At 39.4% G+C, this 15,142-nt stretch overlaps 1 protein-coding gene across 1 annotated transcript; it reads left to right on the top strand.

The window, feature by feature from the left end:
- Positions 1 to 1,543: 1,543 nt before the first annotated feature.
- Positions 1,544 to 4,987, top strand: LOC307044814 (B-cell receptor CD22-like; the record flags this gene model as incomplete). The annotated part of the gene is made up of 7 exons (XM_079690206.1): positions 1,544 to 1,565; positions 1,643 to 1,813; positions 2,100 to 2,360; positions 2,876 to 2,957; positions 3,040 to 3,100; positions 4,660 to 4,796; positions 4,920 to 4,987. 7 exons carry the CDS (start codon positions 1,544 to 1,546, stop codon positions 4,972 to 4,974), a joined length of 789 nt encoding a protein of 262 aa, XP_079546332.1. The 3' UTR covers positions 4,975 to 4,987.
- Between the last annotated feature and the right edge of the window lie 10,155 nt (positions 4,988 to 15,142).

Here is a 15,142-nt window from a genome sequence, read left to right as displayed (position 1 = left end):
AACGTTGACTTTAATTAAATTTATTATGTCAACAAATTACACATAATTGTATTAGGTTGGTTGAAAGCAATAATATACATTTGAAATAAAAAATATTAGGTTTAACTTAATATTATTGCTTTCAACTCACCTAATGCAAAACAATTTAATTAATTGACATAATAAATGTAACTAAAGTCAATGTTTTAGTGTTTTCAGTCTACTCTACAAACTGTGATTAGTAAATACTCAACAACTGTCCTTCAAGTTAGGGTTCTTTTGGAATGAGTTCCTCATTCAATGCTCTGTAATGACTCGAAATGCAGCTACATTCAGCGTTCAATAATGTAGATACCCTTTGAGCTCATGCAGTGAGAAACACATTCTAAATATTTACTGTTCACTCTTATCCTCCAGATGCTCCAAAGCTCCCCTCTGTGTCAGTGAGACCCTCTGGTGAGATAGAGGAGGGCAGTTCAGTGACTCTGACCTGTCGCAGTGATGCTAACCCAGTAGCTAAGTACACCTGGTACAAGAAGAATGGATATGCAGACTTTACTTATTTCAATGAAGGACGACAGCTTGTCTTCAGCTCCATCCAGTCCTCTGAGTCTGGACAGTATTTCTGTAGAGCTAGGAACAAGCTGGGGAGGAGGACATCTGCAAACACCTTTATTGACGTGAAATGTGAGTAAGACAGTTTATTTAAAGATAACAAGCTTATATCTGTCCAGTTGTTTCAAGAGAAGATGTTACTTATCATCACTACTTTCTTCAGCTCAGCTTGCTTTACATTACATGGGATCCAGGGAACAAGTGGGTAATGAAAAGTGAACTGGCAGTATCTTCTAATCACATTTTATAGAGTTGCTAATGATGACATCATTGAGAAACGACTGTTAAATATTGTTATATTTAACTCATATTTACTGGTATTAACTTTACAAGCCTATCTCTAAATCCTTAAATTCCATGACTCAATTCATAGTTGTGACTTGATTAAGTGATACACTAAACGGGATTTAACCAATGACTAATCATTACTTTATTATGACCTATAAAAACTCAGAAATACCCATGAACAATTATTTAAAGTTCATATTAATTCATTTACATAATATCTAACGGTTGTTTCTCTCAAATATATTCCTTAGCTACAGTGAAGAAACTGAAACGTTGACTTTAATTAAATGTATTATGTCAACCAATTACACATAATTGTATTAGGTTATATACATATATATACATTTGAAATAAAAAATATTAGGTTCAACTTAATATTATTGCTCTCAACTCACCAAATGCAACATTTTTTTATTTATTCACATAATACATTTAATGAAAGTCAATGTTTTAGTGTTTTCAGTGTACTCTACAAAATGTGATTAGTAAATACTCAACAACTGTCCTTCAAGTTAGGGTTCTTTTGGAATGAGTTCCTCATTCAATGCTCTGTAATGACTCGAAATGCAGCTACATTCAGCGTTCAATAATGTAGATACTCTTTGAGCTAATGCAGTGAGAAACACATTCTAAATATTTACTGTTCACACATCCCCTCCAGATGCTCCAAAGCTCCCCTCTGTGTCAGTGAGACCCTCTGGTGAAATAGAGGAGGGCAGCTCAGTGACTCTGACCTGTAGCAGTGATGCTAACCCAGCAGCTAACTACACCTGGTACAAGAAGAATGGAAATGCAAACGTTCCTCTTCTCAATGAAGGAACACAATTTGTCCTCATCTCCATCCAGTCCTCTGACTCTGGACAGTATTTCTGTAGAGCTGAGAACTCGCTGGGGGAGAAGACATCTAAAGACATATTTGTTGATGTGAAATGTGAGTGAAACATTGTTTTAAAGCTTTAATCTGTCTTTGCTGGAGAATATTTCACTGATCTTTACTTCTTCCTTCAGCTTTATACATTAGCTTCTCATTCACAGTCTGCTGTAATGCTCTTAATAGCTTAAGGTGATCTTAAGATACTTAACACTTTTCTTTGGACATCTATTGATAATTATTTCCCAAAAATGTATCAATTAATCCAAAATGCAACATCTGAGGAAGCCATGTAAATATTTAAAACCTCCTGTTGTGAATGACCCGGGTCTCTCTGAATCTCCAGACTCTCCAAAGCTCCCCTCTGTGTCAGTGAGTCCCTCTGCTGAGATAGAGGAGGGCAGTTCAGTGACTCTGACCTGTAGCAGTGATGCTAACCCAGCAGCTAACTACACCTGGTACAAGGAGGATGAAGACTCTCCAAAAGCTTCAGGACAGAACTTCACCTTCACTGACTTCAGAGCTGAACACAGTGGGAGTTATTCCTGTGGAGCCCAGAACAAGTTAGGACGTAGTAACTCCACCTTACATCTGAGTGTTGGAACAGGTAATTGTTATGCATTCATCTCCTACCACACGCTTATCAGCTTGTGTGTTTTCAGTCACATAGGAGGCAGAACAAAGTCTGTGTGATGCAGTTTTCTTCCTTGATGTGGGAAAGGGTGTAAGAAAGTTTTATTTCTGTTACATTACAACAGGTTCATTTAATTGTATTGTTCCCGTGTTTCAACGAATGTTGGGGTTACGTTAAGAAAGAGTCCTTTTCGATAGCCCTTGATCACCAGTGGGCCTAAAACTGATAAGACCTCAGTAATGCAGGTATTTGTATTCAAAATTAAGTTGATGATTAAGGGCACATTAAGGACTTTCTGGATGCAACTGAGCAGGAGAAAGTTTGGAGACAAACCCTAGACTTACTGGGCTGGTTAGCTGTCCAGCTGCTCTGGGAGCACCAGGAGACTCAAAGGGAAGGAAAAACAGTATTCACGTAGTAAAAAGTATCCCCATTAGAGAAACACTGCTGTATTAACTGTCTGTTCTCTGTTGATCTCTGTTTCTCAGGATCACAGAATCTACTACCTTTGGTAACAATCCCTGTTGTTCTCCTGCCTGTCATTTCTCTCTCTGTCTTCCTGTGGATCAGGTGAGCAGATCTGTTCAACTTAATCGTTGTTTGTTAAATCATTGAAAATGTGTTTGTTAGAACTTTATCACTTTGTAACCAGAAAAAAGAGGGCTTCCAGGGACTCTGCTGAGCCTGAAGAGAGACCGGAACACACAGAAGAGGTGAGAATATGTTTATAACAGATACTGTTTATCTAGTCCTAAAAAATCTGTTCTATTGATAATGTCTTGAAACGTCCTTAATCTTTTCTGTCATACAGCATGATGTTGATGAAGCAGGGATAATTCTTCCATCAAACCACATTTGAGTTTTCTGTCCTGGCTGCAATCCTTTGAAAAACTATAAACCAAATAACATTCAGATGTACAGCTGATCCCAATGTCAGACAACAATATGTCCAAATGAGCAGTCACAGGTCAGGGTGCTCTGCTGTTTCACGAGTTGTCCTCCAGGTGTCAGTACTGGGTCCACTCTTGTTCATCATCTACCTCCTTCACCACGATGTCCACTTTCACTGCTATGCCAACCTCTCCATGCCACAAACCTTCACTCCCCCTAACCCAGTCTTTCTCAAAGTGGGGGGTGCAGAGGCATGACAGGGGGGGGGGCAAGAGACCAGGAGGAAATATTGTTATGACAAAAAAAAAGATCATATTTTTATTTAATTAAAAAAATTATTAACTTGAAAATAATATGCTACAGTACAAGTACGTCTGGGTCTCTGTGTTTAGAACAAAGTGTTATAACTTATTGTTCTAGCAAAGGGATTGCACAATTGTATTAAGTATTTTTTTTTTAGTATTACGCAGACTTATGGAGCATTTTTTTATCATCACTGCTCTAGCAAAGTGATTTTTCTTATTGTTTTTAAAGGAATGCTCACGCTCATATTGATATATTTTAATAAATGTTAATTTGGCCCATTACGTGACTATTTGTGTAGGGGGGGGGCCCGACTTTTTTTTTTCTCCAAAAGGGTGGCCTGAAAGAAAAAGTTTGAGAACCACTGCCCTAACCTAATCATTGATTGCTTCTCTGTACCTTTCTCCAGTCAAGTCAAAAGCCTTGGTGTCACCTTAGAACCACCCTCTCTTCTGCACCTACCTTAAGAAACATCACCCAGACTTCATTCTTCCACCTACACAACATTTCCAGACTCCCTCCATCCCTCTCTAGATTAAGTCTTTGTCCATGCATTTGTCACATCCTGTATTGACTATTGCAAGGGTTCCCTCTCCGGTCTGTCCACCAATCTCTTCCACAAGCTCCAAATCATTCAGAACTGGGATCATTACCCGCACAGAATGCTCTGACCACATCATCCCCCTTCTCAAGCAGCTACACTGGCTCCCTCTTCAATACCAACATTGACTAATAAAACCTTCTGCTCACCTACAAAGCCCTCCACAGCCTCCCCACCAACCATCTCACTGACCTCTTTCACATGAGTATACCCCCTCCTGCTCCTTCCACTCATCCTCAGTTGATTATCTAACCATCCCCACTTATCACCAACCATTCTGTACGCTGTGATGAAATACTGCTGACCCTGTCCCCCTTGTGTTTATTCTTAAATATATCTCTTTTTATGTTTGCCCTGTTTGTGTTTGGTTCAGGATTTGCTGTTTTTCTTTTTCAATAATTTGTTTTATGCATTGAAAGATGTCCTTGGAAGTCCTACAAGTCACCTCCACATAAAAAGTATTTTTTTATTTTCTAGTATGCCACCGTCCACTTTTCCAACAACCAAGCAGAACCTCTTTACTCCAACATGAGAGCAGGTCAACACCTCGGACACACGGAGCCACAGGAAGTCCCGGAGTACGCTGCCATCAAGTTCAACAGTCGTGCCCCGAGGTGAGCAGCTCCTCACACAGGAACATCACCCTCATTACAAGATTAAAATGACATTACTTTGAAATATATCAATTGCTTTTGTATGCCTATTGCCACTGAGCGATATTATCATGTATTTCTCAGGAGCAGACCAGAGGACCCAGCTGAATTGTACAGCGTGATCACCAAAGCCCACTGAACACAGCAGGCTTTGCATTGAAGTCTGATACTTCTGTTTTAATTAACAATTAATTTTAGTTCCGGCTCTTTTTGGTGTGAACGCGACATTTCGGAACTATATCGGAACTAAAGTGGGAAAAGTACTCCGGTGTGAACGCGGCTAATGATTAAGTTGAACAGATCTGGTCAATATTGATCTTTAAAATATATTTCACAGGATCGGCCTCTCCAAAAATTTCCCATGAGACAATTATGTATCTTAAAGAAAAATAATATGTATTAATTAAAAAGTGTTCAGCTTAGCTTTTTTTACTCTTACTTAGACAGCTGTAGTAGCAAATGTATTTAATGCATCAAATTGTTAATTTAACTTGGTTAGCATAATGTTTTCGCCCAATAGTAAAGTAGTAGCTTTCTGTACAACAAAGGATGTGATCCCTAACTAGCTTCCCACTGCCAACATTTTATTTATTGGGAAACTGGAGATATTAGCATAGAGCTAGATTTTAATGATAAAAAACAATTACCTTTCTACATTTCTCTAATTACTTCATATAACATTTATTCACTCTTTTAGTCATCTTCCAAAATATAAATGATTTTGAGGCTTACTTGACCTTTTATCAGAAATGTCCCAACTACTATTGGATTAAATGCCTTAAAGGTCCCCTATCATACTGTTTTTCATCAATATATTATAGTTCTCAGATATATACAAAACACGTCTCAATGGTGCTCTAGGAGTAGATTCAGGTGATAAGGGGGGGGGGGGGTTACCTTGGTTGCTGATTGGCTAATGGTTACACAAAGCAACACATCGTTATGACATCATAAAGTGGCCAAAATCTGATCAGCTCATTTTCAGACAGGTTTTTATAGAAATGGATCAAAAAGAGAGAGAATCTTTGTTCCTGAAGCTTTCAGAGTCTCTTTCCACAGAGGGGACACATGTTGATGTAGAAGAGACATGAAGAAGAGGGGACACATGTTGATGTAGAAGAGACATGAAGAAGAGGGGACACATGTTGATGTAGAAGAGACATGAAGAAGAGGGGACACATGTTGATGTAGAAGAGACATGGAGAACAGGGGATACATGTTGATGTAGAAGAGACATGAAGAAGTGGGGACACATGTTGATGTAGAAGAGACATGGAGAAGAGGGGACACATGTTGATGTAGAAGAGAGATGAAGAAGAGGGGACACATGTTGATGTAGAAGAGACATGGAGAAGAGGGGACACATGTTGATGTAGAAGAGACATGGAGAAGAGGGGACACATGTTGATGTAGAAGAGACATGAAGAAGAGCGGACACATGTTGATGTAGAAGAGACATGGAGAAGAGGGGACACATGTTGATGTAGAAGAGACATGGAGAAGAGGGGACACATGTTGATGTAGAAGAGACATGAAGAAGAGGGGACACATGTTGATGTAGAAGAGACATGGAGAAGAGGGGACACATGTTGATGTAGAAGAGACATGGAGAAGAGGGGATACATGTTGATGTAGAAGAGACATGAAGAAGAGGGGACACATGTTGATGTAGAAGAGACATGAAGAAGAGGGGACACATGTTGATGTAGAAGAGACATGAAGAAGAGGGGACACATGTTGATGTAGAAGAGACATGGAGAAGAGGGGACACATGTTGATGTAGAAGAGACATGGAGAAGAGGGGACACATGTTGATGTAGAAGAGACATGAAAAAGTGGATTTGGCATAATAGGTGTCCTTTAAAATGTCACATATTAATATCTTTCAAAAAGTAAAATAAAATGTTATTCCGCTAAAGTAACATATTGAACATGATGGATGTATGGATTAAAACCCACCCAATAAAACGTGTTGTTATTGGAAAGCACATTGGGTGTTGGAGAGGAATATGCATTAGCTGATCTTGGTGCAGTTTCATTCTGCTGCCACTAGGTTTTAGTAAAGATGTATTTTTCACCAATAGAAAACCATTTCATAGAGCTGGTGGGTATATAACTATCTTTGTGTTCAGTATTTTAACACATGCTTTGTTGGCCATCATGTTTTATTAACCAGCTCCATTATCAACATGTTATGTGATATTATGTTTTTTTAGTGTTAAGGTTTTTATCATCAGAGCTCATTATAATTGTGTGTCTCACTTTGCTGTTAATACCTGTTCTGTTTGGCTCTGAAAGCATGTTTCTGTTTCTCTTCTGTATTGATTTGGTTTGATTGGTTTAAATATCATAATGTGTTTGAAATGTTAACAGCTCATGTCTAATGCAATAAATGTTGATGTCAAAATATCAAAGTGCATTTGTTTGATTGTAAAAACAGTGGAAACAGTAAAAACTAATGAAGCTGCAGTGATGAAAGTGCAGTGTTTGTCAGGATACATTAGAAGGTGAACACAGTGAAGCCAGACTGTCACACTGAGTGAGAGAAGTGTGTGTGTGAGAGAAGTGTGTGTGTGAGTGAGAGAAGTGTGTGAGTGAGAGAAGTGTGTGAGTGAGTGAAGTGTGTGAGTGAAGTGTGTGAGTGAAGTGTGTGAATGAAGTGTGTGAGGGAATGAAGTGTGTGAGTGAGTGAAGTGTGTGAATGAGAGAAGTGAGTGAGTGAAGTGTGTGAGTGAGAGAAGTGTGTGAGTGAGTGAAGTGTGTGAGTGAGTGAGTGAGTGAAGTGTGTGAGTGTGTGAGTGAGAGAAGTGTGTCAGTGAGTGAAGTGTGTGAGGGAATGAAGTGTGTGAGTGAGTGAAGTGTGTGAATGAGAGAAGTGAGTGAGTGAAAGAAGTGTGTGAGTGAGTGAAGTGTGTGTGTGAGTGTGTGAAGTGTGTGAGTGAGAGAAGTGTGTGAGTGAGTGAAGTGTGTGAGGGAATGAAATGTGTGAGTGTGTGAAGTGTGTGAGTGAGAGAAGTGTGTGAGTGAGTGAAGTGTGTGAATGAAGTGTGTGAGGGAATTAAGTGTGTGAGTGAGTGAAGTGTGTGAGGGAATGAAGTGTGTGAGTGAGTGAGTGAAGTGTGTGAGTGTGTGAAGTGTGTGAGTGAGAGAAGTGTGTGAGTGAGTGAAGTGTGTGAGGGAATGAAATGTGTGAGTGTGTGAAGTATGTGAGTGAGAGAAGTGTGTGAGTGAGTGAAGTGTGTGAATGAAGTGTGTGAGGGAATTAAGTGTGTGAGTGAGTGAAGTGTGTGAATGAAGTGTGTGTGTGAATGAAGTGTGTGAGGGAATTAAGTGTGTGAGTGAGTGAAGTGTGTGAATGAAGTGTGTGAGGGAATGAAGTGTGTGTCCACAGCACAGCCACTGTCCTGCTCTTCCCTTCCGGACATACTTGTGGCTAAGCTTCAGTTTGTGCTGCAGGTTGTAGTGTCGTCTGATTTCACACGTGGATTTCTGAAAAATTGACAATTAAAATGTAAAACCTCAGATAAGCACTAATGAATTAATTCATCATGACTTTGTTCAGTCATTATTAATACATGTGTCTTTCAGGTCATAGTGTCGAGGCAGTTTCACAGAAGTTTAAAGAGCATTGTCTCATATTCTGAATGGAGCCAGCATTTACAATAAAGGAAGACAAGAACACATTCATCCCCAGCATTCGAGAGGTGGTGAGGTGTGGATGATTCAGGTTCACCACAAAGCCCTTGGTGCAAAACAACAAACAGTGTATATTAATAATGTGAGGAAAAGGAAGTGGTGTTTTACACACCTGTTTAGATCTTTTTATACCTTCAAGCCCACAGAGGGGCGTAACGGTCCGAGAGAACTTCCTTTTAAAGTAAGTGTCAATTGTTTCTTGTGTACATCCATCCTCTTTTCTACTGTCACTGAAGCCACACGGAGACGAGAAGGGCAGCTATGAGTTCAACAGCAGGAGGGTTTACCGTCTTCCTTCTCTCTATGCCAGGTAATGTATATCTACATTGACATGGTACCACATTAACAGAACAGCTTTAATTGGGATTAGGAACATATTCTAAATAGATTGTTGTTCGACTCAGCTGAGTACATGTTCAGGATCATAACAAACCAAGATGCATACTGGGGTCCTCCAGTCACTTTGTCCGTCACAGGTATCTGAAAATGTCCTCTTAAAACATTTACCGTTTTATTTTAATTTCTATACATTAACATGATTGATCTTTTTTTTTATATTTGTACCTTTTATTCAGATCTCAAGGTGCAGGGGACCAGATCAGGATCATCTACTCGCCTTCAGTGTCTCCCACAGACGCTCCAAAGCTCCCCTCTGTGTCAGTGAGACCCTCTGCTGAGATAGAGGAGGGCAGTTCAGTGACTCTGACCTGTAGCAGTGATGCTAACCCAGCAGCTAGCTACACCTGGTACAAGGAGGATGAAGACTCTCCAAAAGCTTCAGGACAGATCTTCACCATCACTGACTTCAGAGCTGAACACAGTGGGAGTTATTCCTGTGGAGCCCAGAACAAGTTAGGACGTAGTAACTCCACCTTGCATCTGAATGCTGTGGCAGGTAATTGTTATGCATTCATCTCCTACCACACGCTTATCAGCTTGTGTGTTTTCAGTCACATAGGAGGCAGAACAAAGTCTGTGTGATGCAGTTTTCTTCCTTGATGTGGGAAAGGGTGTAAGAAAGTTTTATTTCTGTTACATTACAACAGGCTCATTTAATTGTATTGTTCCCGTGTTTCGACGAATGTTGGGGTTACGTTAAGCACACCCAATGTGAATAAAGGGTTCTTCTTGCCTACATAAGAACAGAAAAGTAATCCAAGGTCTGTGCAGTGCCCATTTATTGGGACGTTAGATGCTAATTTCACTGTTTGCAGATGAAAGAGTCCTTTTCGATAGCCCTCGATCACCAGTGGGCCTAAAACTGATAAGACCTTAGTAATGCAGGTGTCTGTATTCAAAATTAAGTTGATGATTAAGGGCACATTAAGGACTTTCTGACTTTCAGCCAACGGGCCTCATCAACATCCAACTCTGAGTCTTCCTCTTCAGTGTCACTGTCCAGCCTTGTTGAGGATGGCTCTGTGTCCGGCTCAGAGAGCCTTAGGTTTGTCCGAATGCCAACCAGTTTTTCCACTCTCACATTTGTGAGCCTGTTGCGAACCTTTGTGTGGTTTCAAAGCCATGCAGTGAGCAGTGTGCTATGGCATGGATATTCAAGTGTACTTGAATGGCATGAAGTTCCCTATGAAGAGCCAACCTTCCATTTTGAAAATTCCCAATTTATTCCCGTGGAGAGTTTCCATCTTTGAAAATTCCCGGAGTTTTGCAACCCTAATACAAATAAATAAATAGCTCCAACAATAATTACTGGACCATTGTGTGTCTGATTCCTTCCAGTTCACTTGATTAGGTCTGTGATGTGAGTTTCATAAAAACAAGTGAAAGCCATAGATAGTTTATTTTGTTTAAGAAAAGTTTATATTTGTAAAACAACACAACGTAACTGTGCAGTGGGTGTTACTGGAATTTGGCTCATCAAGCATATTAATAATCTAAACAGGAAGTAAATCTAGTCTCTTAACAGCCTGATATCCGTCTTCTGCTCATTGCTTCAGAGGAAATTATCATTAAACACGTCGTTCCTCCTTCACTGTGAGTAGAAACAGTTTATTGATGTAATGATTCTGTATACCTCCTGTGAACATTATTTAATCTGACATGTTTTATAGTCTCACAGAGATGAGAGGAGCAGCTATGAGTCTAACTGCAGCAGCGAGTGGATTAGTTGTCTTCCTGCTCTCTGTGTCAGGTACTGTACATCTACACTTACATCCATCACATGAACAGAGGGGATTCTGGGAAATGTGGGACTTGTAAAAGCAGGTGGGAATAAGAGCAATTGTTTTGTGTAAAAGGCAAACTTGTTGATCTTGTCCTGTTTTGCTCTTGTCTTTTTGATAATGTGTTTCTGTGCTGAATCACTTTGACATGCATTTAAAGTGTTTCCATAACCTTCTCGCCCTGGGAAGGCATTTTCCTCCATTTATTCATTTTTCTTCAAGCCTGGTAGTAAAAACACCAGTTTACGTTTTTTAAGTGTTTCGGAGGGAAATGCTCTGAAAAGTAATTGCATACTGACTCAACTTATCTTTACATCAATTCATTCTCAAACCTCAGTGTTCTGCATTTATTTTTATTTTTTCACACTTTACTTATCAGCAACAACAGAACAGAGAGGAAGCTGACCAAGAAAAACACACTCTATTTAATAACGTTTGATATCCATATGAATTCATCATTTATGTATAATAAGATATGTTCCAGCTTTCCTTTGCACTGACTTTGTATAACTGAGCAGTCACTCACAGTCAGACCATGTTTTTTTTAAAGCATAATATTCAAATTTGAGGTAATTTGTTAAAAACGTTGATATTTTTTAGAGCAAAGCTGAAACTTCCAGAAGTAGGACATATTGATGTGTTGTAACAATGATCAAATAAGATGGACACCTAATAATAATATAAGTTCCTGATCAGCTCTAGTTTGATGAGGAACTCTTTTGACAATGACTGCTGATATTGAGGGATATCAAAGCACATCCAGGTTCATCCCTCCAAGTCATATTGGTATTATGATTCACTTAGGCTCATTCAAGTTGATTATATGTGCTCTGTGTTTCAGGGGTTCAGGGTCAGGATGGCTGGGGAGTGACTTACTCTTCTACTGAGATCTGTGCAGTGAAAGGATCAACAGTGGAGATAAGATGCAACTACACATACCCATTCATATGGGAAGGAAGTGTAAACACAGTGGAGAAAACATTCTGGTTTAAACAGAAAGATCGTGAACCTGTAGATCTGACCACAGACTCAGAGTATGCAGGTCGTGTAGAGAATCTCTGTGAAAACAACATCTGCACTCTGAGAATCAGAGACCTGACAGAGAGAGACTCAGCTGAGTACAGGTTCAGGTTCAGAACAAACCAAGCAGGAGTCACTTTGTCCGTCACAAGTAACAATTTTCAATTATATGTTAATTATTTCAAAATGTCTTGTATATAATAATAATAATATGCATGTGTTTTGACAGTTTTTGTCTTAAATACAATTCCTGTTCCTTCATAAATCCAGATCTCCAGGTCACATCAGATACAAACTGGCTGTATTGTCAGAACAGTGCTCCTCAATCTTATTATCCTTCCTACATCTGGTACAAGAACGGACAAATAATCCAGGGAGAAACATCTTATTATACAAACAACCCGAACAATACAGACAGTTATTCCTGTGCTTTGAAGGGACATGAGGACTGTCCCTCTCCTCCAGTGTGTGAGTTTACTCCAAAGACTTCTATCAACACATAAACATCTAGTGGCGTTTTATATTGAACTCAACAAGTCATTTTCTACTCCTGTTCAAATTATTGCTGAAAGATAGAAAAAAAATATGTTTTTATTTGTTCAGGTTTCAGAGGTCAAACCTGCAACAGAGTGGCTTACACTGAGAGAAGCATCTGTGCCCCCAAAGGATCATCAGTGGACATTTCCTGCACGTACAGCAGCTTTGAAGACGATGTTAAATCTAAATTCTGGTTCAGTCCTGAGCGTAGTCATCAGGGACAGAATTGGGACTGTCACAGGTACTGATCAACACACACTGATGTTAAATACACCAGGACAATACAGTTCAAAATAAATGTTGATCAATTGGTTTGTGTAATTAATGTTTGATGAATAGTGACTGTTGTTTTTCTCTATTTCAATATTTATCATCATTTTTTTATTTTACTTTATTGAAAGGTGCTATATAAATAAACTTACCTTGTTATTTTTTTATGTTCTAAGGTCCAGCTCTCCAGGTGCAGGTGATCAGAGCAAAGGTCTACAACTATTCTACTGAGGCTGAGCTGAAGTGTCACAGCAGCTGCAGTCCAGCTGGTTCTCTGAACTACGTCTGGTTCAACAACGGAGAGAAAATCAAGACGGCCGTGAAATCTTCTTATAAAGGCTGGTTTCATCACAGAGACAACATCTCTTGTTCTTTGGAAGGACATGAAGACTTCCCCTCTCCTGCAGTGTGTGAGTTTACACACATACACTGATATTATAGAGATACTGTAGATAACCTCATCGGAGTCTTCTAAAGTTCATTACATCAGTTTCATTTTTATCCGGGCAACTTACAATAAGTGGAGACAACCATAAAGATACAAACAAGTATCCTACAAGCACTTTAGCTTTCAATAAACCCAACATGTTCAGTGTTACATACATAAATTACTTGTTTATTAATACAAATATGTTTAGATCTTTTTTAATGACATTTTCAATTATAAAAACGTTGATGCTGGATCTAATGTTTGATGTTATACAGTTTATTTTACTTGGATGCTCTATTAAAGCCAGTTACCAGAGAGAAGCATGAGTTGTGAAGCCATTAACATTAAGATTAAGCCATTTTAGTGGCTTTCTCCATAAGCAGGAATCTTTGATTTTACACCTGATCAAATTACAATATAGATGACTAGGGATAGTTTAAAATTAATGATAAAATAGTCAATATGTCATACAAATATATAATCTTTAACATGAATTGCATTTCCACCAGATGGTCCAAAGCTCCCCTCTGTGTCCGTGAGTCCCTCTGCTGAGATAGAGGAGGGCAGTTCAGTGACTCTGACCTGTAGCAGTGATGCTAACCCAGCAGCTAACTACGCCTGGTACAAGGAGGATGAAGACCCTCCAAAAGCTTCAGGACAGATTTCATCACTGACTTCAGAGCTGAACACAGTGGGAGTTATTCCTGTGTAGCCCAGAACAAGTTAGGACGTAGTAACTCCACCTTTCATCTGAGTGTTTTGGCAGGTAAGTTCTCTACATTCACCAGAAATGATTCACTCACAACTTAAAATTGGTTACAGAGAAAATAAAACTATTGTTGTTCAGGGTGTTAGACGTGGATGACACTGACTGAAGCAACAAGTCCTCCAACTCATACGACCAAATGGGCCGATTCAGGTCCTTATTACGACCAAATATGTTGTTTGTTCAAGCGCTTAATACGTCCTATAATTACGTTTTAAAGTTTTCGCCCTCTAGTGCTCCCGTTGAATGCAAACGTTACAGTTGGTCGTTTATTCACAAGTAACCCTCTCTGTAAAATCCTAAATTGTAGGATAGTTTGGCCGTTAAAACGCTTTTTGATTAGATTGCTAGCGAGAAGTGTTATTGTACTTTTAGAATCCACGTCCAGTCGATATGTAGGATCTATAGTTTGATAGATATTACGAAGATGATTTGAGGTATGCGGCAGCCTCCATGTAAAGTTACGGGTTGAAAACAGTATTTCCGGTCTCTACATTTTCTTAATAAAACCGTCTTATAAAGAGACGTGCCATATAATGTAGCGAAACACACAATAGCCAGCATGTGTAGTTATGGGGGGGCTGGACCCGGGGGTTGGACCCGGGGGTTGGACCCGGGGGCTGGACCCGTCCAATTCCAGTTTTGGAAAGTCTGCCGTGGTTCCATTCCATTTCATAGAGCTGTGACGCTCAGCGTAACCTTGTCGCACTGCCACTCCAACATCCAATGACAGGGCTTGATGACTAATCACGGGGTTTGTAAAGCAAGGCGGATGTTATAGTCCCAAACGATAGCTGGGGATTATGGGTAGTGTAGTTTCTTCGGAAACTGTAGTGTCTTAACTCCGAAAACACTATTTGTTTCTCTGAATCGAAGGTTAAAAACACAAAAGCATTGTTCACAATTTAAACCAATCAATAGTGTGTAATCAACAAGGATAAACTGATGTTTTTTAGTGGATGAGTAATGCAGATATCACTGTGTGATCATTTGACCGTGAGGGGAATATATCCGGTTTTATTATGAGAACTTCGAGACCGGAAAAACTGTTTTCACCCACGCTAACTTTACATGGAAGCTGCATACACGTTATCCTGGCGAGACCTCAAATCATCTTCGTAATATCTATCAAACTATAGATCCTACACATCGACTGGACGTGGTTTCTAAGAGTACAATATACACTTCTCGCCAGAAATCGAATCAAAAATAATTTTAATGGCCAAACTGATCCATAATTTAGGGATTGTTTTAGGGTTATTTGTGGATAAACGTCCCTCTGGAGCGTTTGCAATGAACGGGCCAGGAGCATGTTGTTTCTTACACGACCACTAGAGCACCTCTAGTGGTTGTGTAAGAAACAACATATACTTTAACAACGTGTCTATGGGTCGTAATAAGGGCATGA

Source organism: Notothenia rossii (assembly GCF_949606895.1).
Source record: "Notothenia rossii genome assembly, chromosome: 1".
NCBI classification, from domain to species: Eukaryota; Metazoa; Chordata; class Actinopteri; order Perciformes; family Nototheniidae; genus Notothenia; species Notothenia rossii.
This window is presented reverse-complemented; position numbering and strand designations above follow the sequence as displayed.